At 36.5% G+C, this 27,981-nt stretch overlaps 2 protein-coding genes across 2 annotated transcripts in view; one reads left to right on the forward strand and one right to left on the reverse strand.

The window, feature by feature from the left end:
- CCPG1 (cell cycle progression 1) overlaps nt 1–10,964 on the reverse strand; it is a 55,748-nt gene extending 44,784 nt beyond the window's left edge. The window contains exon 1 of the mRNA XM_028099896.2: nt 10,783–10,964. The gene's annotated coding sequence lies outside the window, so the exon portion shown is untranslated. The remainder of the gene's footprint in view (nt 1–10,782) is intronic.
- Nucleotides 10,965–11,343: 379 nt separating this feature from the next.
- PIERCE2 (piercer of microtubule wall 2) lies at nt 11,344–27,343 on the forward strand. Its single transcript, XM_028100000.1, has 2 exons — nt 11,344–11,361; nt 26,996–27,343. Exons 1-2 carry the CDS (start codon nt 11,344–11,346, stop codon nt 27,341–27,343), a joined length of 366 nt encoding a protein of 121 aa, XP_027955801.1.
- The last annotated feature ends 638 nt before the right edge of the window (nt 27,344–27,981 follow it).

The raw sequence follows: 27,981 nt of genomic DNA on the forward strand, positions 1-27,981 counted from the left end.
CTGTCAGCAAAGGTCCCCAAAGTGCCACTGTACTATAAATGCGATCAAGAGGTGTCAGTCTAGCTAACTTTCAAGAACCTTTTTCTAAATGTTTTTCAAAGGCTCCTGAACTTTCACCTCCCCCTAAAGGGTATCAAAATGCCTGGTTTAAACCAGATTTCATTTTAAGAAAGGAAGAGAATCCAAGATCCCAAGTAATAAAAACTTTTAAAATGTCCTTTATACTCTATTTTTTGTCCAATAACAACCCTACAGAAATAGTTTAAATGAGACTACCCTAACCTGGAACATAAATATTACATTCATTCAGTCAGTCGGCACTTATGGATAGCTATGCTATGTGCCAGGCATGCATTATTCCAAGTGCTGTATCCAGCACAGCAGGGCGGCAGAACACCAGGACCTCCCCTGAAGAGAGTTCATATTCTAGTGCCACAAACAAGCAGAATACATAGTAAACCAGTTGGTGGCAAGTACTGTGGAGAAAAATAAAGCATGAAAGGGGAAAACTGAATGCAGGGAATGGGGGGTGGATCAGATTTTTAAGTAAGGTTAGGGAAGGTCTCCTACCAAAATAGGAAGGCACCTATTTCTCCATAACCTTAACAGGGTAATGGCCCTCTTTAATTTCTGATCACCTCATGAGCAAAAACAATCTCCTTATTTTAATCTGCATTTCCCAGGTAACTTAGCGGGATTATACGTCTTTCCCAATGTTTATTGGCTATCCTTATTTCTTTTTCTGTAAATTATCTAATGTTCCTAGGTTACACTGGTCCGTCCCCTGCCTGTTACACTTTATTGATTTGTAAAGTTCTTCATAAACTGGCTCATGAAATAACTCACTGTTACACTTATCACAAATATTTACTTCTAAAATGCTTCAATTTTTTAAAAATACCTTCTACCACAAATATGTTTTTAAATTTTATGCAGTCAAAGGTAGAGAATGGAGAACAGGGTGTCCTTTAAAACTCCTGTATTTTACATCTTGCTTTAGAAAGTCTTTCCAAAGATTACAAAATTATTCTCATATATTTTCTACTAATACTTTTTCAATTTTGGCTTTTACATTTAGCTATTTAAATTTATGTACCCAGATTTTTTCCCTTTTGGTTTTAGAAATTATCCTAATTATTGAAATTCCATACTTTCTATGATTTGAAATGCTATTTTTTATTATATAAAGTTCTATATACATTTATTAATCAGTTTGTGTAGTCTCCATTCTGTATTCTTTGTACCAATACAATGCTAAGGTAATTATCATGGTACTTATCACTAGTATCATTTTTCAGCTCTTTCCTTGGTCCCTTCCTAAACATAAACAACCACTCTAAACACTTATGTACAAGCAAAGATGAAACTGATTGCAGGTTACATACAATACTAAGTACTAGAATTTTTTTTTTCTTCCCATTTAAAAGTCTCCCCCTGACCTTGAGGATAAGTATTCTCTACAAAGTCTAGGGAGATATTCAGAAGCTTTCACTACCTGCTCTAACCTAGCAATCACTTAGGTCTCCCTGAACTCTTACCTGGTCAAAACAATCTACTTACTGTCTGTCTCCTAAATACAGAATGGACAGCCCTACCTCCATGTCTTCACTTACTCAAGTTACACTTCCTGGAATGCTTTCCTCCTTCCTTTCTTCTGATCTCTATATTTAAAGCTCAGCCCTCCTCCACGAAAGTTTTCCTAGATCACAGTTTCTGACACAATGGTCTCTCCTTCCCCTGAATTTACAGCATTTACTTCTTACTTCTTAGCATAACTTGCCTAATGGTAGTTTATATTACTCTTTTCTTTGAGTAACTTTGCTTATTAGTATTATGTTCAAGGCTTTGATAAAGGTCTCCAATTTTAGCCCCACCCCTAAATTTGCCTCCGTTAAACAGCATAGTTGTATTTTTTTAATGCTGCCTATTTTCAAAAGGGATTTAGAGCCACTAAAATCACTAACCACCACAATGAAGACATCAAGAAAGAAAAGCTTAAGAAATCCACAATCATCTAACAATTTCACCTACTCTTCAGCTTCCCGGTAAAGTCTCCAGCAGCAAGGAAAGAAAATTTGATGACACCTAATGCCACATCACCCCAGTGGTCTTACCCAGTTACTGTACTCCTCAGCTCTAAAAAGACCTCTTACAAAAGCCTAGCAGAATCTATTAAAAAAAAAAAAAAAAGATGAAAGTCTCCAGCTGGAGCTGGCTTCTGTATCACATATTCATCTTACTTTCAGCAGTCAAATGATGATACTCTTGCATCTATCAGGAGACCAGCTTTTCTGATGTAATACTGAAGATGCTCTCTGTTTCGTATTAAAAACAGTAAAGTCTAGTTCAGATTTTTGCAAATGCATTTTACTCTCTAACAGTGTAGCAGAGACAGCCCCCATAAAAGTGCTACACCTTAACCTTACTCCAACATAAACTCTTTGTTGTGATGCCATGGATCTACATTAACAAGTCACTAAAAAAAGAGCCCTACTAAACTCATCATCTTGTTCTTTGAAACTGTTAGTAAGCACATACTGCACTACATTTTCAAGCATCTTCTTTAGAAAAATCATCAGTAGAAATTTCTGATTTTAGTGTTAGAATAAATGAGCTTATCCTGAACAGTTGGCTTCAGTAATGGGAAGAGTTTTCCCTCGTGATACCTATCCTTGGTAAAAATATAGACATCATAATGTATATTGTATGTAAAAGAGTATCTTCATCCTTGGTTCCATTTTATAATTCCTACCTACTATGTTCCCTCTATCTCACTCTTCTCTTCTACTTTTGTTACCTTCCTGAATTTTATATATGTTACCTTCCAAACATTTTATATAAGCACTGGGGTCAACAAGTTTCCTACCTTACTTTTCCCAATTAGCTGTTTAACAAATTTTTTAATGTTTTCAAAATTATTCAAAAATGACTAATGACTACATAATGTATTGTTATATTTATCATAGCTTATTACCCTATTAATGGATGTTTTTAAGTTGCTGATGAGTTTTTATCATCAATGAAAAACAGTGATGCAAGAAATAAGTCATCTAAGACTTTTATTAAGTAAGATGGTTCTGTCACTATGCTTTACGGTAATTTGGTGAATTCACATTTAAAAAGTTATTCTGACACACGGGCACCTGGGTGGCTCAGTCGGTTAAGTATCTGACTCTTGATTTTGGCTTAGGTCAATGATCTCAGGGTTGTGAAATCGAGCCCCACATTGGGCTCTGTGCTGGGCATGGGACCTGCTTAAGATTCTCCCTCTCCTTCCCCCGCCACCCAACAAAAAATTTTGACAAATACTTCTGTAGTTAGATGGTGAGAAATGTGTCTTTTTCAGGAATTAAGCAGTCTTCAATCTGTTCACTGTGGGAGGGAAGATCCACTGTATCTGTTTTCTTTTTTCAAAGTAGTCTAATCTTAAGTGATGGGTCAGTTTATACTTTTCTTTTTACTATCTACAATGCCAACCCTATTTCAGTCCCCAAATTCTAGCAATAAATAAACCTGGCTTAGGAGTACCTAGTACCCCCCTAGGCCTTTGTGCTATGGGAAACTAAGTACTACCCTAGGGAAGTTGATTGCAAGCTTACTGGCTAGAATGATTAGGTAAATCCTTTATTTGAAAAAGACTAAGTTTCTATAGGACTTTTAAACTGTTATAGCAGATAAATCTTGCAACATATTTTCACCAAGCAAAGGCAAAGCTAAATGGCTTTCCAAAAACATCAAGGACAAAAGATTTGATAGGCAATTCTGAAAATGGAACTAAGTGCTGTCTGTCATTTTGGATGCTCAAAACATAACACAAAAGCTTCCCACCATTGGTATAAAAGGTAGAGGATAAAAGAGATGCAGAAATACAACAGCCACTTTCACATAAAATATTTTTGAATTAAAAAAAGAAAGCAAATTTCATTATTCTCCTATCCTGCCTCCCAAAGGGGGGAAAAAAAGCTTTTTGCCAAGTTGCATCATTCAGGAATCACAGCCTCCGTTAAACTTCATAAACATGAAGTTACAAAAGATTGAATATGTCATCTTTTGTTTGCCTTGTGAAAGATCTGCAATATAAGGCTTCATAAAACTTTAAGACCACCTGGTAAAATAGGGCTAAAGATTTTAAACATACAAAATGAAACCACAAAAAGACTCAAAGAAAATGGAAAATAGCTTTATAATCCTTAGGTGAATAGGATCTTTTTCTAAGCTTTACACAAAACCCAAAAATTGTAAAGGAAAAGATCTTATATAAAAATCATACACTTGTTTGCCAAGTCACTATATAAGAGAAAAATATCTGTGACATGTATGAAAGAGTTTTCAAAACACTTCAAGTACACCAATAAACCAGTAAGAAAAAGGTTAAAACACTGAGTGGACAATTTAGCAAGCGGGGCACATGGGTGGCTCAGCGGTTAAGCGGCTGCCTTTGGCTCAGGTCATGATCCCAGGGTCCTGGAATCAAGTCCCGCATCAGGCTCCCTGCTCAGCAGGTAGCCTGCTTCTCCCTCTGCCTGCCGCTCCCCCTGCTTGTGCTCTCTCTCTATCAAATAAATAAATAAAATCTTTTACAAAGGAAAAGTCTTTGAGGAAATCTTATATAAAAAAAAATTTTTAGCAATTTATGGAAGACATAAAAATAACTTAAATACTGAAAAAATGCTCAAACTTACTACTAAATAACACAGAGAGAAGCAAAATTATTTTAATGCCTAACCAATTAACAAAGACTAAACAGGTAAGTTAGATAAGATATGGGAAAATAGGCATTGTAAACAGTGGAAATGTATATTATCATCCTTTCAGTGATTTTTTTTTTCTTAAGTTTTATTTAAGTAACCTCTATACCCCACTTGGGGCTGGAACTCACAACCCCTAGATCAACAGCCACCTGTTCTTCTGACTGAGGCAGCCAGGCACCGCTTCTTTCAGTAATTTTTAAGAACAAATTTTACAGGCAGATACCCTGTAACCCACCAATTCTCTTTCATTTCGTATTCATTTCATTTCTAGGAATTTATCTGATAGAAATACTCACATGAGTATGAAAATATATACACATATTTGTAAGAATGGCTGATGGAACAACTTTTATAATATAAAATTAGGAAGTGGAAGGTCTACCAAGAGTGAATTTACTAAAATTAAAATTTGTAGTTCCGTAATTAATGCAGCCATTAAAAAGAATGAGTAGATCATCATGCCTTGACATGGAGAAATATCAATATATTTTAAAAAGCAAGACAAATATGTAGAGTAAAATGCTATTTATATTAATCTATATGCAATACTAAAATTTTCTAAAATTTTTCTAAAATTTCTTTCAAATCTAAAAAAAACCAAAATTACATGTATCTGCTAAATTTTCAATGACCACTTATTAATTTTAGAGTCAGCAGAAAAAATATTTTTTTCTAAAATAAAAAGACAAACCCAATTTTAAGTACAGTATATGACTGATACAAATCCAATCATCTTCTGGATGACCAGTTTCTTCAAGACAAGTCAAAGGGCGGGCACCTGGGTGGCTCAGCTGGTTAAGCGACTGCCTTCGGCTCAGGTCATGATCCTGGAGTCCCAGGATTGAATCCCACACTGGGCTCCCAGCTCAGCAGGGAGTTGGCTTCTCCCTCTGACCCTCTTCCCTCTCGTGCTCTCTATCTCTCATTCTCTCTCTCAAATAAATAAATAAAATCTTTAAAAAAAAAAAAGAAGTCAAGGGCTTAAAGGAGTCATAGAAAAATGTTTACTATCTGAGGTATGAGAAATTTACGGTGGAAAACTAACACTTTGATGAAAACAGGGCTTTGATGAGTCCACAGTGCAGTAGTTATGGCATTAAGATGTGAGTTCTATGGCTGCCGCTTGGTTACTATATTCATCATATGAGTGGATGCAAAGACAACCATAACCTATCTATAGTAAGTTGCCCTCTCCTAGTTCTAATAGAGTGGGATTTCATTTAAAACACTGAAATCTATCACTAAAGATAGGTGTCTGGGAAAAGAAAAAAAATCTAGAACAGAGTACTAATTTCACTTCATCCATGCCGAGGAAAAAGGCACCAACGCGATTACATGCAGCAGATTAACCTTCTGATGTAGAAAATAAATTAAGAAGTGAGTCAATACACAATTTCTTCACAAGTTTCCTTCTATGTTGTAACATCCCTCAATTGGGAAACAAAAGCAACTACTACCATATTTGAAGATAAAAGTACTCCTTTTGCTTCCATCTAAAAGAAGCCACACCTTTGATAAGAAGTCTGAAATGAAGTGAGTCAACAATATGAATTCAAACACTGTGGGGAAATGAAGATGCCTATTAGTATGTAAACATTCCTTTCACCAGGTATGCTCATTCTGAGAAACGATCCTGGCTTTCCGAGACTGTTATATCTTAATTCTGGAAGAGCCTAAAAGAGCCAACACATACATAAACTTGACCAGGCTCTATACTCACTTGGGCACCATGGGCCCCTGGTGGTACCGTTTTCCCTTTCACGAATAAATAAGTAAAACTATTGGGTTTTGCCTCTTTGTTTTCCTCTATTCTCAAATTTTTAAAAAATAATTCATTTTTGCTTATTAAAAATACATATTCATCATATATCTATACCTTTTAATTCACCTAATTTTATGAAAAACAAAGGGATTTTCATTTCCATTGTTTTCCATTTTTAAAAATACCAATTAAACATACATTGTTACTTTTTAGTGGTAATATTAGAAAATGTTAGTAAAGATACTGAGTTATCAACTAATCATATAAACAGCTGTTACCAACCAGTGCATGATACATAACATATTCCTTTGCCTTTCACTTATATTTACTCTCATAAAGTCCTCAGAAAAGTTTCTAAAACACTTTTTTTCTTGAATGTTCTGTATGCCCACCTTACTTAAAGTTAATCTCAAGGGTCTGATGCTGTAATAGGCAGGGCTGACTTCCCCAGAAGGTGTCTAAGCTCTAAACTATTTCTGAAAGACCAATGCTTACACATGCAATGTATCTCTCAGAGGACCTAGGATTTCATATTCAGTGTAGGCTCAATGTTATGAAATCAACTTAAAGTAACATTTTAGAACATTAAACACATTTAGAACATTAAAAAACATCCACTTCCTACTGTCAGAAGTTAGAATGATGATCTTCCTTAGACTTTAGATGTGCAAAAAAAAAAAAATCAAAACCAAAATTAAAAGCCCAACCATAAAAAGCACACTGCAGTTTCAGGACCTTTAATGCAGCAGAGTGCAAAGTCACAGTCAGGAGAGGGGCCAAGTTTCCTTCAACCTAGAAAAAGCCAAAAGCTCTACCAAAATTTCAAATTAAGATACCATTTGACTGGGGCGCCTGGGTGGCTCAGATAGTTAAGTGTCTGCCTTCGGCTCAGGTCATGATCCCAGCGTCCTGGGATCGAGTCCCGCATCGGGTTCCCTGCTCTGCGGGAAGCCTGCTTCTCCCTCTGCCTCTCTCTCTCTCTCTGACTCTCATGAATAAATAAATAAAAAAAAAAAAATTTAAAAAAAAGATACCATTTGACTGTTCCATCAAACTTCCCAGTCAAGAAATACATATCACATTCTTACCACACTTCAAATGCACAATATACTTTATGTATTGGCCTACTTATATGTAGGCCAATAGTACTTTGTAGGGGCAGATCACTCTGCCACTTACAAAGTGATGTCATTTTCATACCTGATTTGAGCTTCACAAATACCCCATGAAGTAAGGTAATTGGCTATTATATACAATGTACACATGGAAACAAGACAGTCACAAATTATGCACTCAACATCATTAAACATCCTGATTCCCATTCCAATGCTCTTTTTACAGTAATTTCATCATGATCGTAACACGAACCAGAAGGTTTTAGGATAGTGATTTATGGACAAATACTAAAGAAAAATTAGATTTCTGACTTCCTGTAATGAAGGAGGAAAATCTTTGACTCACTTTACTTATTTTTTAATAATTCCTTCAAAAAACCTACCAGCCCTTAAACAAGTTTCCACACATCAGATGCCCTTTAAAAAAAGGAAATCCCTAAACTTATCAGTTACTTCCAATCCTTCCCACATTATAGGGCTAAATTTCATCTTAGAACTCAAACTGAGAAACTTTTTTCAAGTTTATCTGGTGCAGTACCTTTGAAACACACATCCCTAATTTGTTTTAATCTAGTCAAAACTGTAAAACTGCCAGCAAGGAAATTCTTGAAAATGTAACTTATCACATACATTACGGCAACTTCCTCACCTAACCACACATAAACATGCAAACAATCCAGCCTCTAGTAGTTCTGCATTGTTAGATGAGTCTGCATTTTCTGTTTTAAAATATTCTGGGCTTAACAGGCCTTGCTGCTGTGTCCACGTTCTTTACATGTCAGAAACTACTGCTCTAGGATCTTAACAGTTCATACTCATCTAGCTTTTTAAAATCTTTATTTAACTTAGATAAGAATACAACTACACAATAGAGACTACAATACTATGGAACCAGTTAGTAAATCAAACATGTTAATCAATTTGTTTCTTATGCCCTGTAAATGGACTCAATTATCTAGTAAGATATTGAGCTAACACAATACACAATATATACAAAATTAAAAGATCATAAAATAGTGAAAAAGAATTGAAATTTGAGGAGGAAGCAAAGCTTCAAAGAAAATAAAATACGAATACTATAGCTTGAAAAACAAACAAAAAAAAGCTTCAGAATGGATATTGTTTTAAGACTTAATGGATACTTGGAGTTGAGGTTAAACCTCAATTTTTCAGGGCTGATAATTGCAAAAATACATAGAATATTCCTACAGAAGACCAATGTGACCCTTTCTTTAGGACAGAAAACAAAATGTGGGCTAAATAATATGCTTCTTACCCATTCATATCCAACATATCTATAATGGAAAATAAAAGTAAGCACAATCCAAAATATCAGTACTATATAAAACACGGTACTCAAAGTGATTTAATGAAAACAAGCTTTAAAATCCCCCATTTCATCATTGCTTAACTTCTTTATTTCCACTGGCAAATGCTTACAAATAATAAATTTAAAATTCTCCTATCTCTAGGTCTTTTCAGATTAATATGCCCATCTTTTGTCACCTGATAGACTTACAGGAATAATCAATATTGCACTGCCTTAACTAAAGACTAAGCACTTTTGTCATTGATTTTACCATACAAAATGAAAACAGATTAAAATGAGATGTACAAATGCTAAGAATTATTGTCATATCTGGGGCTTTTTTTCCTTTTTAATCCAATGAATGCATTTCTTGCCCCTCCAGATAAATAATTTACACTTAAATTAATCTGTGGATGCAGTAACGGGCTCTGTGTAGGTTTTTTGTTGTTGCTTATTTGCTTTTTAAAGCAACGTTTAAATGGTCTATGGAATTGCTGCACCTGTATCCTTTTCTTAAACTAAGTTTTTTTCCTCGGAAAATACCAGAAAATATAAAGAAAAAGTCATTTATGGTTTCACCATCTGATCACTTTTATAACTATCTTTTCAACTTATTTTTAGTAGACATGACCACTTCTGGTTCTATAGTTTCATTTACAAAATTGGAATTATATTTTCTAACCTGTTTTCACTTAAAAAGTATTTCCCACACCCTTGAATATTATTTGAGAATGATTTTTATTTAATTAACTTCTTTAACTAGAATCCTATCCTTCGCTTAAAGGGTTAAAAATTACGCATTAAAATAATACCCTCACTTTCTCCTGTCCCTTCACCTTTATGATGAGAACTCGGCAAAGAATAGTAAACCATTCACACTAGCATCCAAGGTGTAATATATTGTATCCCCCTGAGAAACGTGGGATCTAGTAAGATTCAAACCTTAAACCAAAAATATGAAGCGCTAAGAGACAGTTCAAGCACTATCCAATGGATGTAACCCTACTGGAGGAGGCAAATCTAAAATTCGCAGGACTCGTTACCTATTCTAGCTACAAGAAAGCTCCACTTCGTTTTTAAATAAAGCAATTGTGAAGCAGTGCAAATTTCACCCACCCAACAAAGCACCGTAATTGACTGAGTTCGTTAAAATTGCCGCTCCCAATGGCAGAGCTGGATTCATTAAACAAAGATAAATATGTAGAGCATACAAGGAACTGTGTGGACAGCTGCTACAGTGGAGTTATCGTTTAGGAAGACCACGCTAAAGTGGGCCGGTTGAGGGGGAAAAGGATAAGGAAGGGGATCTGATCACTGTCAGCCTGGCGTATAAGCAGAAATCTCAGCTGCATTATTTAATATTTAATCCTTCTATTCCTGGCATCACGGGGCTCAAACGTCACCAAAAAAGATGGGCCGGCTAAAAAAAACCGGCCGGGTGACGCACATAACATCTTACCATATGGATTCTCATCAATCAAGACCAAGAAGTGCCCCAGCCAGCCTAGTGAAGGAAGAAGGGTCCCCTCGGCCATCAGCTCCCCCGATTCCCTGGTACGCCGCTCCGGTCCGCAAGCAGGGATCGGAGGCTGCAAGACCTCCCGACCCTATGCCTCAGGGGCCGGATCACCTGGGGGGCTGCGGACTCGCGTTCCCACACCACCCTTGAGCCACCTTCTGCCGGGAGTCAGCCACCCCCCAAGCAGCCCCTGCCGGAGCAGCCCCCAGGCTCAGAAAAGACCCCGCCAATGCCTCCGCCAGACAATTCAGCAGTGGGTGCCGGACAGGGCCCCGACAGGCGGCCGAGACTCCTCTCCCGGGGTCCCAACCCACCCAGGGCCGTACCTGAACGGGCAGCGCCACCTCCGCCCGACTGTGTAGACTGTCGCGGTGGCGGCGGTCACAGCTCCGACACAGTGACGCCTCACTTAAAAACAACAACCTGCTCGCTGGCGTCCGCAGCCGGGAGGCGGTGGCCGGGGGGGCGCCGCAGCGCATGCCGGGACTCGTAGTCCCTACCTCTCCTCATGTCGGGCGCGGGAGGAGGGAAGAACTACGACTCCCGAAGAGGAGCGCAGCCCGCCCTGGCTCGGCGGCAGGAAACTAGGCGGGGCGGCAGCGATCCCCACAACATCCGGGCCCCGGCACTAGAGAGGCTCCGCGGCCGGTTGCTATGGAGACGGGCGGCTACCACCACTCTAAAGGATTCGCGGTTTCACCCCGAGGGCGGCTCCCTGGATTAGGCGGATTAGTTGATACCTATTGATCTAGCGGACGGTTCACGATTTCTTTGTGGCTTTAATTGGATCTAGTAAAAAGGCTTCTCCTCAGAGCGCGCGCTAGTCTTCTTGCCATCCGCTGCCGGGAAAGACTGCGTTTGCCGAAAAAATAAAGAAGATACCGAGAATGACCGAGTACGACTGGGTGGGTGTGGGCAGAGGGCTGAATGTTTTTGACAGTTGGTATTCCTTGCTATAAATTTGGGGCACCCCGCACCGCCACTCGCCCCACCCCCCAAGAAACACCTTTCTGGGCAACCAGTGGGCTACACAGATGTAAATGTGCATCGCGTTGAGCCAGAATTGCCTCTGGAAGTATAAAATGATTGGGGATGGTGTGCAACTGCGGTGATGGCTTTAAATGAGAAAAACGTACCTTGTTAATTTTACATTTTTTTACACTGTGCCTCGTTCAAAAGGACAAGAGCAAAAAAAAAAAAAAAATATGGTGCACTTGTATTCACTTTTGGTGGAAACGTAGAAAGGTTTAAGGTTAAACTTAAGGTTCTGTCCCCCAATTGTGGCAAAAAAAAAAAAAAGATAAATAAGAAAAGCAATAACAAGGAGAATGATGGCACTGAGCAGAAACAAAAGGTGCCTCAAAATTAGACTTTTGGAGGGTTTTTTGTTTGCTTTTGGTGTTGCTATAGTTAACATCACCTGTGACTACAACATAAAAAGATGATTTTTTAATCTTAAAATTACAGCTTCCATAAAGAGCATTTTTATTATCTCAATGACTTCTTATTTATCTTTTTAAAAATGTGTATGAGGAAGAAGTTTGAAAAGTCACAGTGGCTTGGCTTTCTCTAATTCCAGGGGAGCCTGAAAATTACATTAGTGAGAAAGCTAATACCATCTCTTTGTGGATTTTTATTCTTTTCAAGGCACTTTTACAGTCATTTTTTAAGACAGTCAATTTTAGAAGAATCACTTACAATTTTAATTAACTTTCTTATACTTAAGTAAATAATATTTGCTGATCCTATGTGTAACCTGGCAGAGTATTTAAAATAATCCTTTTACTACTCTTTGTATAAGGCTGTTTTGTTTTTAATTGTATCAATTTGACCTCCACATTTTAAGAATATCAGATTTGAAGAGGGTGAAACCCAAATAAGAAAACTGCAGTGACCTATGACAAAAAGTAAAAGCAATGAGTATTTTGTTTCTGAGTCTGTGAACATTTGTGAATTATCCTGGAAGTCAAAAAGATTCAGGTAGACCCTAACATTTCCTGATTATGTGGTACAAATTATGCCAACAAAATTTATCAGCTAATTTGTCCTCTGTTTTGACTAGATTTGGTTTATTACATTTTGGGCCAAAGATGATCAGAAGGTAGTAGAAGGTGATTGATGAGAGTCAGTCCTCTGTGACTGAGGTTGCCATGGGCAACCTGACTGGGTATCCATAAAGTAAGTTAGAGTTGGTACTTTTTCCTATAAATCACAGGGGAGCCACCTTCCACCTAAAAAGCTTTCCCTGTACTCCAGAAACCTAGACATTTTGAGAAAACCTGACTTGTTGAGATACCATAGGATTCTGGTGACTTGCTATTATCCAGTGTCTGTGCTCTTGATACTTGAAACAAATTAATTGGCAGTGTCACAAAGAAGTAGCAAGATCTGATGAGTTCTACTTCCAGCTTTGCCAGCTTCCTACAAGATTATGAATATGAAGTATTAGTCAACTGGACTATACTAATGTAGTGTTATTAACCTGTAAACTTCAGAACTGAATCTGGAACACCATCCATATGCATTGAGGTAAACCTGAAAGAAAATGGTAAAAACTAATTCCATGTATATAGCAATTTATCACTTACATCCAATTTTCTTTCATTTTATCTCCAAAACCACAAGAATTATGACAGTGTTTTTGTTTGTCTTGCTTTGTTTTTACCAATTTACAGATAATACACAGAGGTGAAATCATGGTAAGGGATTGGAACCTAGGTCACAGTTACTGCCTGGTACTACTCCAACAACACTGTATTGATATTCATTCAAATCTGAACAAAGGAAAAGAAAGTGGATTAACTACTTCATATTTCCAGAATTGGGCTCAGCTTTCAAAACAAATTAGGTTCCTGACCTTCAGAAACTTAACTTGGCAAGATATTTAGTAGAATAAACCAGGAATTCAGGACGAGCTCAATTATGCTAAAGAGGAACCTAACTAATCTAACCCAAATTTGAAACTCAAAAAGGTTTTATCCTCACTTAAGTCTGACACAACAGCACTGTAAACATTCTTATCTTCATTCTAGAGGAAGAAATTGAGATTATGTTACTAGTATTAAAGATTTAGAATTCATAAAGGGTCTCAGCTTCATGAATCACAAGAATCTAGAATCTTCAAAGAAAAGGCACTTTAATGCATGTAAACAATCTTCTATTTAATACAACCTTAAAAGATCAGTTACTGTACACTGCCAACTACCATGAAGTTATTTAGATATAATAATGTAACTTCTAATCCAGAAGGATTTAAATCTTAAGTATTCTCAATATTTTTAAGTACTGCCAAATTTTTTTCTTGTATTTTTAACTACCAAATTTTTTTGCCTATTTGGACACCACAGAACACACTTATTAAGAGCTTATCACAAATGAGAAGCCCTATCATAAGTAAATCTACATATCCCTTTATATACTTATTGAATAACAAAATCAGTTCTGTTAAAAAGAAAAACAGGGGCCAAGGTGGAGTCACTTGTCCCCAGGACAGCAAAGGAAGATTTAATTGCACTTTCAGCCTCTCCAGGAAAGGAATTTTAAGCCAATCAATCTGGAATTTTCTTGTCAACACCAATGAGGTGATCTGTTACCTGGGCCCGACCTCTCCTTCCCCCAGAGGAAAACCAGGGGATCTGCTTGATAAGAACCTCTGTCCTTGGGGAACCTGGGTGGATCAGTCCCTTAAGCCTCTGCCTTGGCTCAGGTCATGATCCCAGGGTCCTGGAATCGAGCCCCGCCTCAGGCTCACTGCTCAGTGGAGAGCCTGCTTCTCCCTCTCCCTCTTCTCCTCCCCCTGCTTATGCTGCTTTCTCTGTCAATAAAAAAAAAAAAAAAAAAAAAGAACCTCTTTCCTTACCCTAAGGGGAAATTCTACTGGATATTCTTTCCTGCTTTGTCAAAGATTAGTTGACCATAAAGTTGAGGGTCCATTTCTGGGTTCTCTATTCTGTTCCATTGATCTATGTGTCTCTTTTTGCTTTTTAATATTTTTTAAATTTAAATTCAATTAAATAACATATAATGTACTCTTAGCCTCAGATGTAGAGTTCAGTGATTCATCAGTCTTCTGTATTACCCAGTATCCTTATATCACATGCTCTCCTTAATGTCCATCAACCAGTTATCCTGGCCCCCAGGTTACCCTCCACTCCAGCAAACCTCAGTTTGTTTCCTATGATTAAGAGTCTCTTATGGTTTGTCTTCCTCTCTGATTTCATCTTGTTTTATATTTCCCTCCCTTGCCCTATAAGCCTCTGTTTTGTTTCTTAAATTCCACATATGAATGAGATCATAATTGTCTTTCTCTGATTGGCTTATTGCAATTAACATAATACCCTCTAGTTCCAACCACGTCATCAAAAATGGCAAGATTTCTTTTTTTTTTTTGATGGCTGAGTACTATTCTATACACACACACACACACACACACACTCACTCACACACACATGCTTCTTTATCCATAGTTTGGCTATGGGGACATTGCTGCTATAAACATTGGGGTGCAGGTGCCCCTTCAGATCACTACATTTGTATCTTTGGGGTAAATACCCACTAGTGCAATTGCTGGGTCGTAGTGTAGCTCTATTTTCAACTTTTTGAGAAACCTCCACACTGTTTTCCAGAGTGGCTGCACCAGCTTGCATTCCCACCAACGGTGTAGGAGGGTTCCCCTTTCTCCACATCCTCGCCAACATCTGTCGTTTCCTGACTTGTTCATTTTAGCCATTCTGACTGGTGTGGTGGTATCTCGTTGTGGTTTTGATTTGTATTTCCCTGATGCCGAGTGATGTGGCATTTTTTTTCATGTGTCTTTTGGCCATTTGGATGTCTTCTTTGGAGAACTGTCTGTTCATGTCTTCTGCCCATTTCTTCATTCGATTATTTGTTCTTTGGGTGTTGAGTTTGATCAGTTTTTTTTTATAGATTTTGGGTACTAGCCCTTTATCTGGTAAGACATTTACAAATATCTTCTCCCATTCTACTGGTTGTCTTTCAGTTTTGTTGACTGTTTCCTTTGCTGTGCAAAAGCTTTTTATCTTGATGAAGTCCCAATAGTTCATTTTTGCCCTTGCTTCCTTTGCCTTTGGCAATGTTTCTAGGAAGAAGTAGCTGTGGCTGAGGTCACAGAGGTTGCTGCCTGTGTCCTCCTCAAGGATTTTGATGGATTCCTGTCTCACGTTGAGGTCTTTCATCCATTTTGAGTCTATTTTTGTGTGCGGTGTAAGGAAATGGTCCAGTTTCATTCTTCTGCATGTGTCTGTCCAATTTTCCCAACACCATTTGTTGAAGAGACTGTCTTTTTTCCATCGGATATTCTTTCCTGCTTTGTCGAAAGTTGTGCTTAGTTGTTCTTAGTTGACCATAGAGTTGAGGGTCCATTTCTGGGTTCTCTATTCTGTTTCATTGATCTATGTGTCTGTTTTTGTGCCAGTACCGTGCTGTCTTAATGATTACAGCCTTGTAATAGAGCTTAAAGCCTGGAATTGTGATGCCACCAGCTTTGGTTTCTTTTTCAACATTCCTCTGGCTATCTGGGGTCTTTTCTGGTTCCATACAAATTTTAGGATTATTTGTTCCAGCTCTGTGAAAAAAGTTGATGGTATTTTGGTAGGGATTGCATTGAATGTGTAGATACACATTTTCACAATATTTGTTCCTCCAGTCCATGAACATGGAACGTTTTTCCATTTCTTTGTGTCTTCCTCAATTTCTTTCATGAGTGTTCTATAGTTTTCTGAGTACAGATCCTTTGCCTCTTTGGTTAGGTTTATTCCTAGGTATCTTATGGGTTTTGGTGCAATTGTAAATGGGATCGATTCCTTAATTTCTTTCTTCTGCCTCATTGTTAGTGTATAGAAATGCAACTGATTTCTGTGCATTGATTTTATATCCTGTCACATTGCTGAATTCCTGTATGAGTTCTAGCAATTTGGGGGTGGAGTCTTTTGGGTTTTCCACATAGAGTATCATGTCATCTGTGCAGAGAGAGAGTTTGACTTCTTCTTTGCCGATTCAGATGCCTTTTATTTCTTTTTGTTGTCTGATTGCTGAGGCTAGGACTTCTAGTATTATGTTGAACAACAGTGGTGAGAGTGGACATCCCTGCTGTGTTCCTGACCTTAGGGGAAAAACTCCCAGTTTTTCCCCACTGAGAATGATATTCACTGTGGGCTTTTCATAGATGGCTTTTATGATATTGAGGTATGTTCCCCCTATCCCTACACTGTGAAGAGTTTTAATCAAGAAAGGATGCTGTACTTTGTCAAATGCTTTTTCTGCCTCTATTGAGAAAATCACATGGTTCTTGTCCTTTATTTATTTATGTAGTATATCACATTGGTTGATTTGCAGATGTTAAACCACTCTTGCAGCCCAGGAATAAATCCCACTTGGTCATGGTGAATAATCCTTTTAATTCACTGTTGGATCCTGTTGGCTAGTATCTTAGTGAGAATTTTGGCATCCATGCTCATCAGAGATATTGATCTGTAATTCTCCTTTTTGGTGGGGTCTTTGTCTGGTTTAGGGATCAAGGTAATGCTGGCCTCATAGAACGAGTTTGGAAGTTTTCCTTCCATATCTAGTTTTTGAAAGAGCTTCAAAAGAATAAGTATTAATTCTTCTTTAAATGTTTGAAAGAATTCCCGTGGGAAGCCATGCAGCCCTGGACTCTTGTATTTTAGGAGATTTCTGATTATTGCTTCAGTTTCCTTGCTGTTCAGGTTTTCTATTTCTTCCTGTTTCAGTTTTGGTAGTTTCTATGTCTCTAGGAATGCATCCATTTCTTCCAGATTGCCTAATTTGTTGGCATATAGTTGCTCATAATATGTTCTTATAATTGTTTGTATTTCTTCGGTGTCAGTTGTGATCTCTCCTCTTTCATTCATGATTTCATTTATTTGGGTCCTTTCTCTCTTTTTTTGCTATGTCTGGCTAGGGGTTTATCAATCTTATCCTTTCAAAGAACCAGCTCCTAGTTTCACTGATCTGTTCTACTGTTCTTTTGGTTTCTATTTCAGTGATTTCTGCTCTAATATTTATTAATTCTCCTCTCCTCCTGGGTTTAGGCTTTATTTGCTGTTCTTTCTCCAGCTCCTCGAGGCATAGGGTTAGGTTGTGTATTTGAGACCTGTCTTGTTTCTTGAGAAAGGCTTGTATCCTTTGCTGCATCCCAAAGGTTTTGAACAGTTGTGTTTTCATTTTCATTTGTTTCTGTGAATTTTTAAATTCTTCCTTAATTTCCTGGTTGACCCATTCATTCTTTAGTAGGATGCTCTTTAACCTCCATGTATTTGAGTTTTCCCAAATTTCCTCTTACGATTAAGTTCAAGTTTCAAAGCATTGTGGTTTGAAAATATGCAGGGAATGATCCCAGTCTTTTATTACTGGTTGAGACCTGATTTGTGACCCACTATCTGATCTATTCTGGAGAATATTCCATGTGCACTCAAGAAGAATGTGTATTCTGTTCCTTTTGGATGAAATGCTCTTAATATATTTGTAAAGTCCATCTGGGCCAGTGTGTCATTCAAAGCCCTTGTTTTCTTGTTGATTTTCTGCTTAGATGATCTGTCCATTGCAATGAGTGGGGTGTTAAAGTCCCCTACTATTATTGTATTATTATCAATGTGATTCTTTAATTTTGTTATTAATTGGTTTATATAATTGGCTGCTCCCATGTTAGGGGCATAAATATTTACAATTGTTAGATGTTCTTGTTGGATAGACCCTTTAATTATGATATAGTGTCCTTCCTCATCTCTTACTACAGTCTTTGGTTTAAAATCTAATTTATCTGATATAAGGATTGCTAACCCAGCTTTCTTTTGATGTCCATTAGCATGATAAATGGTTTTCCACCCCTCACTTTCAATCTGGAGTTGTCTTTGGGTCTAAAATGAGTCTCTCACAGATGGCATATTGATAGGCCTTGCTCTTTTATCCAGTCTGATACCTTCTGTCTTTTGATTGGGGCATTTAGCCCATTTACATTCAGAGTAACTATTGAAAGATATGAATTTATTCATATCTTTGAGATATGAACATCTCATTGTATTAGATGTGTAATCTCATCTAATGTATGTTTACATTAGATGTATCTAATGTATTAGATTGTATTGTGATACATTAGATTACAATTGTATCTAATGTATTAGATACAATTATCTAATTGTATTAGATAGTTAATTAATTGTATTATATGTATAATACAATTATATTGTATTATATACAATGTATTATATTACCTGTAATACAATGTTGTATTGTATTACCTGTAAAGTGACTCTTTCTGTATATTGTCTCTGTTCCTTTGTCATCTATGTTACTTTTGGGCTCTCTCTTTGCTTACAGGATCCCCTTTAATATTTCTTGCTGGGCTGGTTTACTATTATATGTCGGGGTGTTTACCTATTTTTATTGACTTTGTGGGGGGTTCTCTGTGCCTTCTGGACTTGAATGCCTGTTTCCTACCTCAGATTAGGGAAGTTCTCAGCTATAATTTGCTCCAGTATGCCTTCTGCCCCTCACTCACTCTTTCCTCTTCTTCTGGGATCCAATTATTCTAATATTGTCTTGCTTCATGGTATCACTTATCTCTCAAATTCTCCCCATCATGATCCAGTAGTTGTTTCTCTCTTTTTCTCAGCTTCTTTATTCTCCATCATTTGGTCTTCTATATCACTAATTCTTTCTTCTGCCTCATTTATCTAGCAGGTAGAGCCTCCATTTTTTTATTACATCTCATTGTCTTTTTTTTATTTCAACTTGATTAGATTTTTGTTCTTTTATTTCTCCAGAAAGGGATTCTCTAGTGTCTTCTATACTTTTTTCAAGCCTAACTAGTATCTTTATAATCGTTATTCTGAACTCTAGTTCCAACATCTTACTTATGTCCGTACTGATTAGGTCCCTGGCAGAAGTACTGCCTCTTGTTTTTTTGAGATGAGTTTTTCTGTCTTGTCATTCTGTCCAGAGAAGAATAGATAAACAAGAGAACAAAATACTAAAATGTCAACAATGACCCCAGAGAAATATATGCTAAACAAATCAGAAGAAACCTGAAACCATAAATAAATAAATAAATAAATAAGAGAGAATAAAATCAGGTAGGTGACTAGAACAGAGAAATACACTGGATCCTGTGTGTATTTTGGTCTCTTTGTTAGAAAACTAGATCCCAAAACTGTAAAGAAAGAAAAACAAATATGCACAAAAATAAAATTAAATACAGAGAAAGGATATAATGTAAGGGTAAAAATGAAAATTAAAAGACAAAAACAACAACAGTAAAAAGGAATATAAACAGCAGGTTAACAGAACAGAGTATCCTGGGTACATTTTGGTCTGTTTGTTAGAAGAAAATATATCCCAAAATTGTAAAGAAAGAAAAACATATCTATATCTATATCTATATATATATATATATATAAAATTAAATACATTGAAATGATAGAATGTAACCATAAAGATGAAAATAAAAAAAGACTTAAAAAAATGAGAGAATATGATCAGAGAGGTGAAGAGAACAGAGCAATACAGTAGATTCTGGGTGTATTTTTGTCTGTTTGTTAGAAGAAACTGCATCCCAAAATTGTAAAGAAAGAAAAACTTATATATATACAAAAGTAAAATTAAATACAATGAAAGGATAGAATGTAACTGTAAAACGTAAATATTAGACTTTAAAAAAGAGTTGATAAGTTGATTGAAAAGGAAAGAAAAAAATTAAAATTGAAAGACTTTTTAAAGACTCATGAGAGAAAACCATGAATTCTATATACTATTTTCCTCTACCGCTAGAGTTTTTCAATTCTGTATGATTGTTAAACTTGGTCTTAGCTGAATGTTCTTGCTGATCTTGTTGCTCCAGTTCTCAGGTGTATTTGCCCTGGGTGGAATTGCATTTAGCCAAGGGGCCAGGCTGAGTAATCTGCTCTGGTTTGCTTTATGTGCCTTTTTTTCTCTGAAGGCTTTCCCTGCCATTTTAGAGGATGAGAATGAAAATGGTGGCCTCCCAATCTCCAGCCCCATAACTGGAAGCTCAGGGCCCTACTCCTCAGTGCACCTTCAGGGAAAAGCAGTCAATCACTCCTGTCTCCCTGGTCTCCATATGCACTCTGTGCTCACCCAGCCTGTGACCAAGCGTTTCTATCTCAGGCACGTGACTCTGTTTTGAGTCTCCAAACCCCACAGACTCTGCAGTGTGCACCTGCACAGCTCCTTCCGGGGAAGGGTGGAGGGGTCTCACCGTGGTTCTACTGCCTGCTGGGGCCCTGCTTGGAGAGCAGTTGCCCGACTGTGTTCATGGTTTATGGCAACTCTGAGCTGAAAGTCCACTCTCGGGCTCACTAATTGCAGCTGGCTTCCCCACTCCAGTGCCTGGGAAATCTGCCGCACTCAGGCACCTTCATTTTTTTGTGACCCCGGGGATCCTGAGACCACACTATCCCACCTAGGATTCCACCCCACTTCCCCATCTGAGCGCCTTTCAGGCAGGGATGTCCCTCACCAGAGCAGACCTCTAAAAGTTCCGCTCTGCTGCTATATCACTTTCCAGTAGCCTGCTCAGAAAGGCTACCTTCTCCTCCCCTCCATGGTTACCTTCCAATATATTGCCTCAGATTCACTTCTCCCCACCTCCTACCTTGCAGAAAGTGGTTGCTTTTCTGTTTGTAGAGTTGCAGCAATTCTTTTCTTAGAGTCCCATTTGAGTTCACAGGTGTTCAGAATGATTTGATAGCTATCTAGCTGAATTCCTAGGACCAGACAAAACTAAGGTCTCCTACTCCTCTGCCATCTTGGACCTTAATCCTTGAAACAATATTTTCTCTTGCTAGTAACTTATCCTTCCTATGAAAACCTTCCATTTGTACCACTCAGGATGCTGCCTGATTTGTGAGTTGCTTAATAAAGCCAATTAGATCTTCAAATTTACTTGCTTGAATTTTGTTTTTTAACAGTCACTATTGCTACATTTGGAAGTTCCTAATAGCCGAGTCCTCAGATTAGGAAACAAAACCATCTAATCCATCTCCTTTATTTTATATTTATAGACAGATTGTATATTTATATCCTTGTAAAATAATTTCATCAAAGTCACATAGCTATTAGTGCCAATATCAGAACGCAGAACTGGTGACACCTAATAGGTGCTTTTTACAGCTCTTACAGCAGAAGATATGCAAATACCAATAAGATTCCCAATTAGTCTGCTTGACATGTTCTTGTATAAGCCATGCAGGTTATGATTATGGCCTTCTCTCTCCCCACACTCCTTTGCCTATCTCCCAGAGGCCTCTTTAACTCCTAGTCACATCTTTCATAACAAATATGTGTAGCCAGTACTCACAATGTCATATAGGGCTCAGCAGCGTGAGCATCACCTGGGACTTTGTTAGAAATGCAGAATCTTGGCCCTACACCAGACCTGAGTCAGAATCTACTTTTTAACCAGATTCCTGTGTATTTCATATGCACATAAAAGTAAGAGAAGCACTGTACAAAAGAACATTACTATGGATAAAGGACTTCTAGTTTCAGATAACTTCTGAGGGTTATTGGTAGGTAAGATTTTGTTTTTGATTAGCAAAGTCAAAGGAATGAAGTGGGCCCTAAACGTGGCAGGGTCAGTGGTAGCTGGAGGTTCTAGCAAGATAAATATTCATAAAATAATGGTCTAATTCCCAAGAACTGAGCAATGAAGTTTTTCTCAGGCCAAAGGTTAAGCCTCTCAGTTCAGTATACCAATACAATAGAACAATAACTAAACACCTCAAACCTTTGTCAATTAAAATGTCAATCTTTAAAGAAATGGATAGTTGACATGGAAAACTTGAGGAAAAAAAGACCAGCAATCTCATCTCTAACACCTATGTTTGCAATAAGGTAATTCACATTAAGAAAAAGGCTTTTTTCCTGGGGCGCCTGGGTGGCTCAGTCGTTAAGCATCTGCCTTCGGCTCAGGTCATGATCCCATGGTCCTGGGATCAAGCCCCGCATTGGGCTCCCTGCTCTGCTGGAAGCCTGCTTCTCCCTCTCCCACTCCCCCTGCATGTGTTCTCTCTCTCGCTGTGTCTCTCTCTGTCAAATAAATAAATAAAATCTTTAAAAAAAAAAAAAGAAAAGAAAAAGGCTTTTCCCCTTACGCAAATACAGCAGCAAATCAAGCACTCTTAGACTGGATTTTCAAGAAGATCCAAATGATTTCTCAAAAGTACTGAAAGAAGCTCTTCTGAAAAGTTACTTTGCCTTATGATTGTTATTAAGGCAAAGCATGAGAACATAATATACTACTCTATGATATCACTTCATTTTATAAACTGTATGTTTATAAACTTTATAATTTCTATGGAATAAATGATATTTTAAAAAGATGATATTTAAAAAGAACAAATAATCCAGGCTCCCTTATTTTACAAACAGAAAACTGAAGTAAAGAGAATCAGACTTACCCAAATTCTCACATTCCCAGCAAGTCCAGGAGACTACAACCTGGGTCTCATAACTCCAGTGCTCTTTTCATTAAACTTGATTCAGATTTTTAAATCCCTTAATCACAGAAAAATAATTCCAAAAAGTTTATTAAGGATACCGTTCAAGTAGAACATTAATAGTTGACTGAAGAGTTGATTAAATATGGTTTTATAGTACTGTTAAATGAAAAGGTAGGTTTTAGGGATGTTATTCCGGGGAAAACATTTTAACTCAGGTTCATTTCAACTTGTGACACCTTTTTATTTTTCAAGATTATAACCAGCCACAAGTACATTTAAAACATGAGTAGATATAAGATGGTATATGTATGTTCTTACTTATGGTTCTTATATATATTTATGATTTTCCCAACTAGAAACACAAGCAAAATTGAATTTATAAAGGATTAACCACTGGAAGTCATCAGAAAAAAATAATAAGCTATTACAATCTCAAAATGAAGGTTATTAAACAAACAAAAAAAAATCTTTAGTACCAGAATTTAGGCAATCCCATCAGGTTGGAATTATACTGAGATAATTAAGCCAAGGCAGGGTTAATATTCATCTTCACCAATGTAAACTGAGGAAGAAACATAACTATTTAAGAAACTATTTTCAAGTACTTAATTTGTATATTTAGCATAAACAATATAATCAAAATTAACATCCATTTAACCAGTACATGTTTCAGTTCTTTTATTATAAGTAATGTTGTAGACTGATTTTTTACTACAATTAAGTTTCTTAGACTTAAAACCTAAAATTTCCCAGGATTCAAAGTCATTAACAGTTTTTAGTTCTTCATACATTTCATTAATTTTTTTAAATGGAGTTACATTAATTTACCTGACAATCATCAATACAAAGTGCTCTTTCACTACCAGATTGGGTATGGGTTTTCATTTACATTTTTTAAAATACAGTTATGTTTCCTACCAAGATACATTTTATCTTTTAGAATAGCTATCTTTGCTTCATCAGAGTTGCAATATTTTGCCTATTATTTTTTACATAGGAATAAAAATGTTTATGAGTTAAATACATTAATCCTTTGTCATTCTTTCTAGGTAATGTTCCCAGTCTGTGGTTTACCTTTTAATTTTGGTTAGCTGTATCTTCAGGTATAAATAAGACAATTAAATACCTCAATCCCTTCCTTTATAATTTCTTTTGTCACTTTTAAATTTATAATGTCCTCCTTTCTCAGAGGGTTAAAAATACCTTTCTCCTAGTTTCTGGTTTTTTTATAATGTGATTTTTAGTCAGCGTGTATTTAATTCATCTGAAGTTTATTTTGATAATATTTGAAGGCAAAGATATATATTTTTGAAAATAGCTAGCTAGTTTCCCAACATCATTTACTGAGTTGGTTTCCTATATGTTTGTCTTCGATATAATAAATTGTAAGGCTTAGGAATTTTGTATTATTTATCACTGCATTTCCAACATCTAACAATGTGTGGCACACAGTAGGCACTCAATAAGTATTTGCTGAATCAATGAATGAATGATAGTTTATATAGTCTGTTCCATTTGAATTCTCTCATCTTCATTAGTGAAGCTTGATGTTTTTAATAGACTTGACTTTACTAAGGATAAAGCATGTTATATGCATGTGCTAGAAAGCTATGTGCGCTTTTGCATCCATTCTTTTCAATATCTTTCTCCCTTGTATCCCCAAATAGCTAAATTATTTGTATTTTAAGTATCTATTAAACTATATGTATATATACACATATTTAATTTATATATTAAAAATTGTAGTAAGTTGCACCACCAGCTACCCAATGTTTGTCCAGAACCCTACTAGTCATCCTTGATCTGTCCCTCATCACCACCCACATTCAGTCAATCACCAGACCCTGTGAATTCTACTTCCAAAATATATTTCAAATTTGTTTACTTATCTCCCTCTCTATACCACCACCCTACTATAGATCATTGTCATTAGTCACTTGGACTGCCATAGCTCCTTTCTACATCCATTCAAGGCTCAGACAGCAGCCAAGTTAATCATACAAAAACTTGTTACTTAATGAGATGCATCTCCTTAGAACCCTTCAATAGCTTTCCATTGCTTTTACCATAAAGATCCATATTTTTAACAGAGTTAACAAGACCCCTCAGGATCTGGCCTCTCTCCCTTTATTCTCATCTCAGTCATTTTCACCCTAACTTACTTGACTTTGGCCATGCTGAGTTTATCTTTGTTCCCATTTCTATCTTTTCCTGGCCTTCCAGTCTTAGATTCAATGATATTCACTAAATTGGCCTTTCTTAGCCTCCATACTAGGTTAGAACCCTCTATAAATTTTCATAAATATCTTGTATTTTTTTCTCCATAGCACTTACCACAATTGTAATTATTAGTTGCCTAATTATTTGCTTAATGGTTATGCCCACAAGGCTAAAATCCCTAAATGTTTATCTTGTTCTTTTCTCATTCTAGAATTCAGCAGTATGTCTTCTTCTAACTATGACTTCTTGCAGATTTTCTCCATGATTTACAAATGTTTTGATAAATTCTCATGATTCTAGTACAGGATTTTTAAAAGCTATCTTATACATACTTTTGATAAGTTTACTTTGTACAGACATTATGTCATTTAATGAGGACTAGCCACTGCCCTCAAGAGAACAGAATTCCTGAAAAAGTGAAGTGGACACTTTTTTGTTTTGTTTTTTTCCAGGTTTATTGAGATAAAATTGACATATAACAGTGTGTAAGTTTAAGGTGTATTACACAATTTCTTGTATGTATGTATTGTGAAATGATTACCACAATAAGGTTAACACATTCATCACCTCACATAATTAAAATTATTTTTGTGCTGAGAACATTTAAAATCTACTCTCTTAACAACTTTCAAGTATATAATAAAGTATTGGTAACTATACTCATCATGCTGTACATTAGATCCCTTGAAATTATTCTTCTTATAACTGGAAGTTTGTACTCATTGACCAACATCTCTCCATTTCCCCAACCCCCTGAAAACCATCATTCTTCTGTTTCAAAGAGTTTGACTTTTTAAAAATTTTAGATTCATATATATGTGAGATTCTAGTATTCTTTGTCTGACTTAGTTCACTTTGCATAACGCCCTCCATGTTTGAAATGGCAGGATTTCCTTCTTTTTATGGATGATTAATATTCATGTGTGTATGTATACATGAGAATATAGTATGCTACATCTTTATCCATTCATCCGTTAATGGACATATCTTGGCTATTATTGCAAATAATACTGCAACGAACATGGGGGTGCAGATATCCCTTTGAGATAGTGATTTCACTTCATTTGGATATATACCCAGAACGGGGATTGCTGGATCATATGGTAATACTAATTTTAATTTTTAATTTTTTGAGATATCTCCATACTGTTTTCTATAGTTGCTGCATCAGTTTGCATTCCCACCAACAGTTTACAAGTGTTGCCTTTTCTTCACATCCTCACCAACGCTTGTTATTTGACACTAGCCTTTCTAACAGGCATGGGATGATATCTCATTGTGGTTTTAATTTGCGTCTTTCTGATCATTAATAATGTTGAACACCTTCTCACGTTCCTGGTGACCGTCTGTCAGTCTGATCTGGAAAAATGTCTATTCAGGTCCTCTGCTCGTTTTTAATCAGATTATGTTTTGCTATTACATTGTATGAGCTCCTTGTATATTTTGGATACTAACCCTTTATCAATATGGTTTGCAAATATTTTCTCCCATTCTGTAGGTTGTCTCTTCATTCTTTTGGTTAACTTCTTTTGCTGTGCAGAAGCTTTTCAGTTTGATGCACTCACTTGTTATTTTTGCTTTTGTTGCTTACGCTTTGGGTGTCATATCCAAAAAATCTATGCCAAGAATGACATGACAGAGCTTTCCTCTGTGTTCTTTTCTTGGAGCTTTGTGGTTTCAGGTCTAACATTTAAGTCTTTAATTCATTTTGAGTTAATTTTTGTGAATGATATGTATAAGACAGGGTTGATGCTAACTTTAGTTTTGTTTTTTTTTTCCAAAATTTTATAATTGAGAATGATTTGATGTGTTTATATTTTAGGACAAGAAATGTGCTTCAACTTCAAATTCAGGCACAGAAGTGAAACCTGAACAATTTCCTCCTTGTGTGAACCCTGGCAATCCTGTGTTTTCATGTATGTTGGACCCAAAGACACTCCATACAGCTACCTCACTATCAAAATCTAAGATGATTATGTATAAAACCAATTCATGTAATTATGGTGAATTTTTACCTATGCCACAGTTTTTTCCCTGCAGTTATACTCCAAGGGAGCAAGTATTTTCAAGCCACATTAGAGCTACTGGATTTTATCAAAATAACTCTCTAAACACTACACCTGATAGAACCAGAACCCTTGACTTTCCTAATTTTCAACATACTCTATGAAAATATATTCCTTTGTATATTTAAGAGAAAGTATACTCAGGAAAAATGAGTTTTAAATCTAAGGCTAGAATACCTAACTTGGAACATAAAAGTATTTGAATTAGTTAAAAGAATACCTTTAAGAAATAAAGCATTTGAACTGATAACTGAATGAAAATAAAAATGTGTTCAAAATAGAATAAAAAGTAGACATGTTTTAGTACATCTTGGCTTTATTTAGTACATGCTCTCCAAAAGTTTTAAAAGGCTTTCAAGATCTCAGTTGTCCACTGAGTATATTCATCAAGACAAAGAAACACAGGAGCACTAAGAAAAAAATTGAATTAAGGAAGACTGACCAGTAATTTCCCAGTTTTATGTTATTTCAACTAAGGGCTTAGAACCTGGGAGAAAGTTAGTTTCCACTGCTAGACTAGTGGAAGAAAAGACCTGTTATTCATTCATTCATTTCGCAAATATTTATAGAAGGCCTACTTATGACAGGCACCATACAATGCAAATGAAACACAGAAATAAAAGACAATGTCTTTTATTGTTTAAATGAATAATATTTTAGGGGACTGAGATTAGCAAATTAATAAAATGTGATAATTTCTGTAAAGTACGCAAAAGGTCTTTCAGACACAAAGACAGATTGC

Source organism: Eumetopias jubatus, unplaced genomic scaffold, assembly GCF_037043125.1.
Source record: "Eumetopias jubatus isolate StellerSeaLion01/CBP00866 unplaced genomic scaffold, mEumJub1_p1.0 scaffold_7, whole genome shotgun sequence".
Lineage (NCBI taxonomy): Eukaryota > Metazoa > Chordata > Mammalia > Carnivora > Otariidae > Eumetopias > Eumetopias jubatus.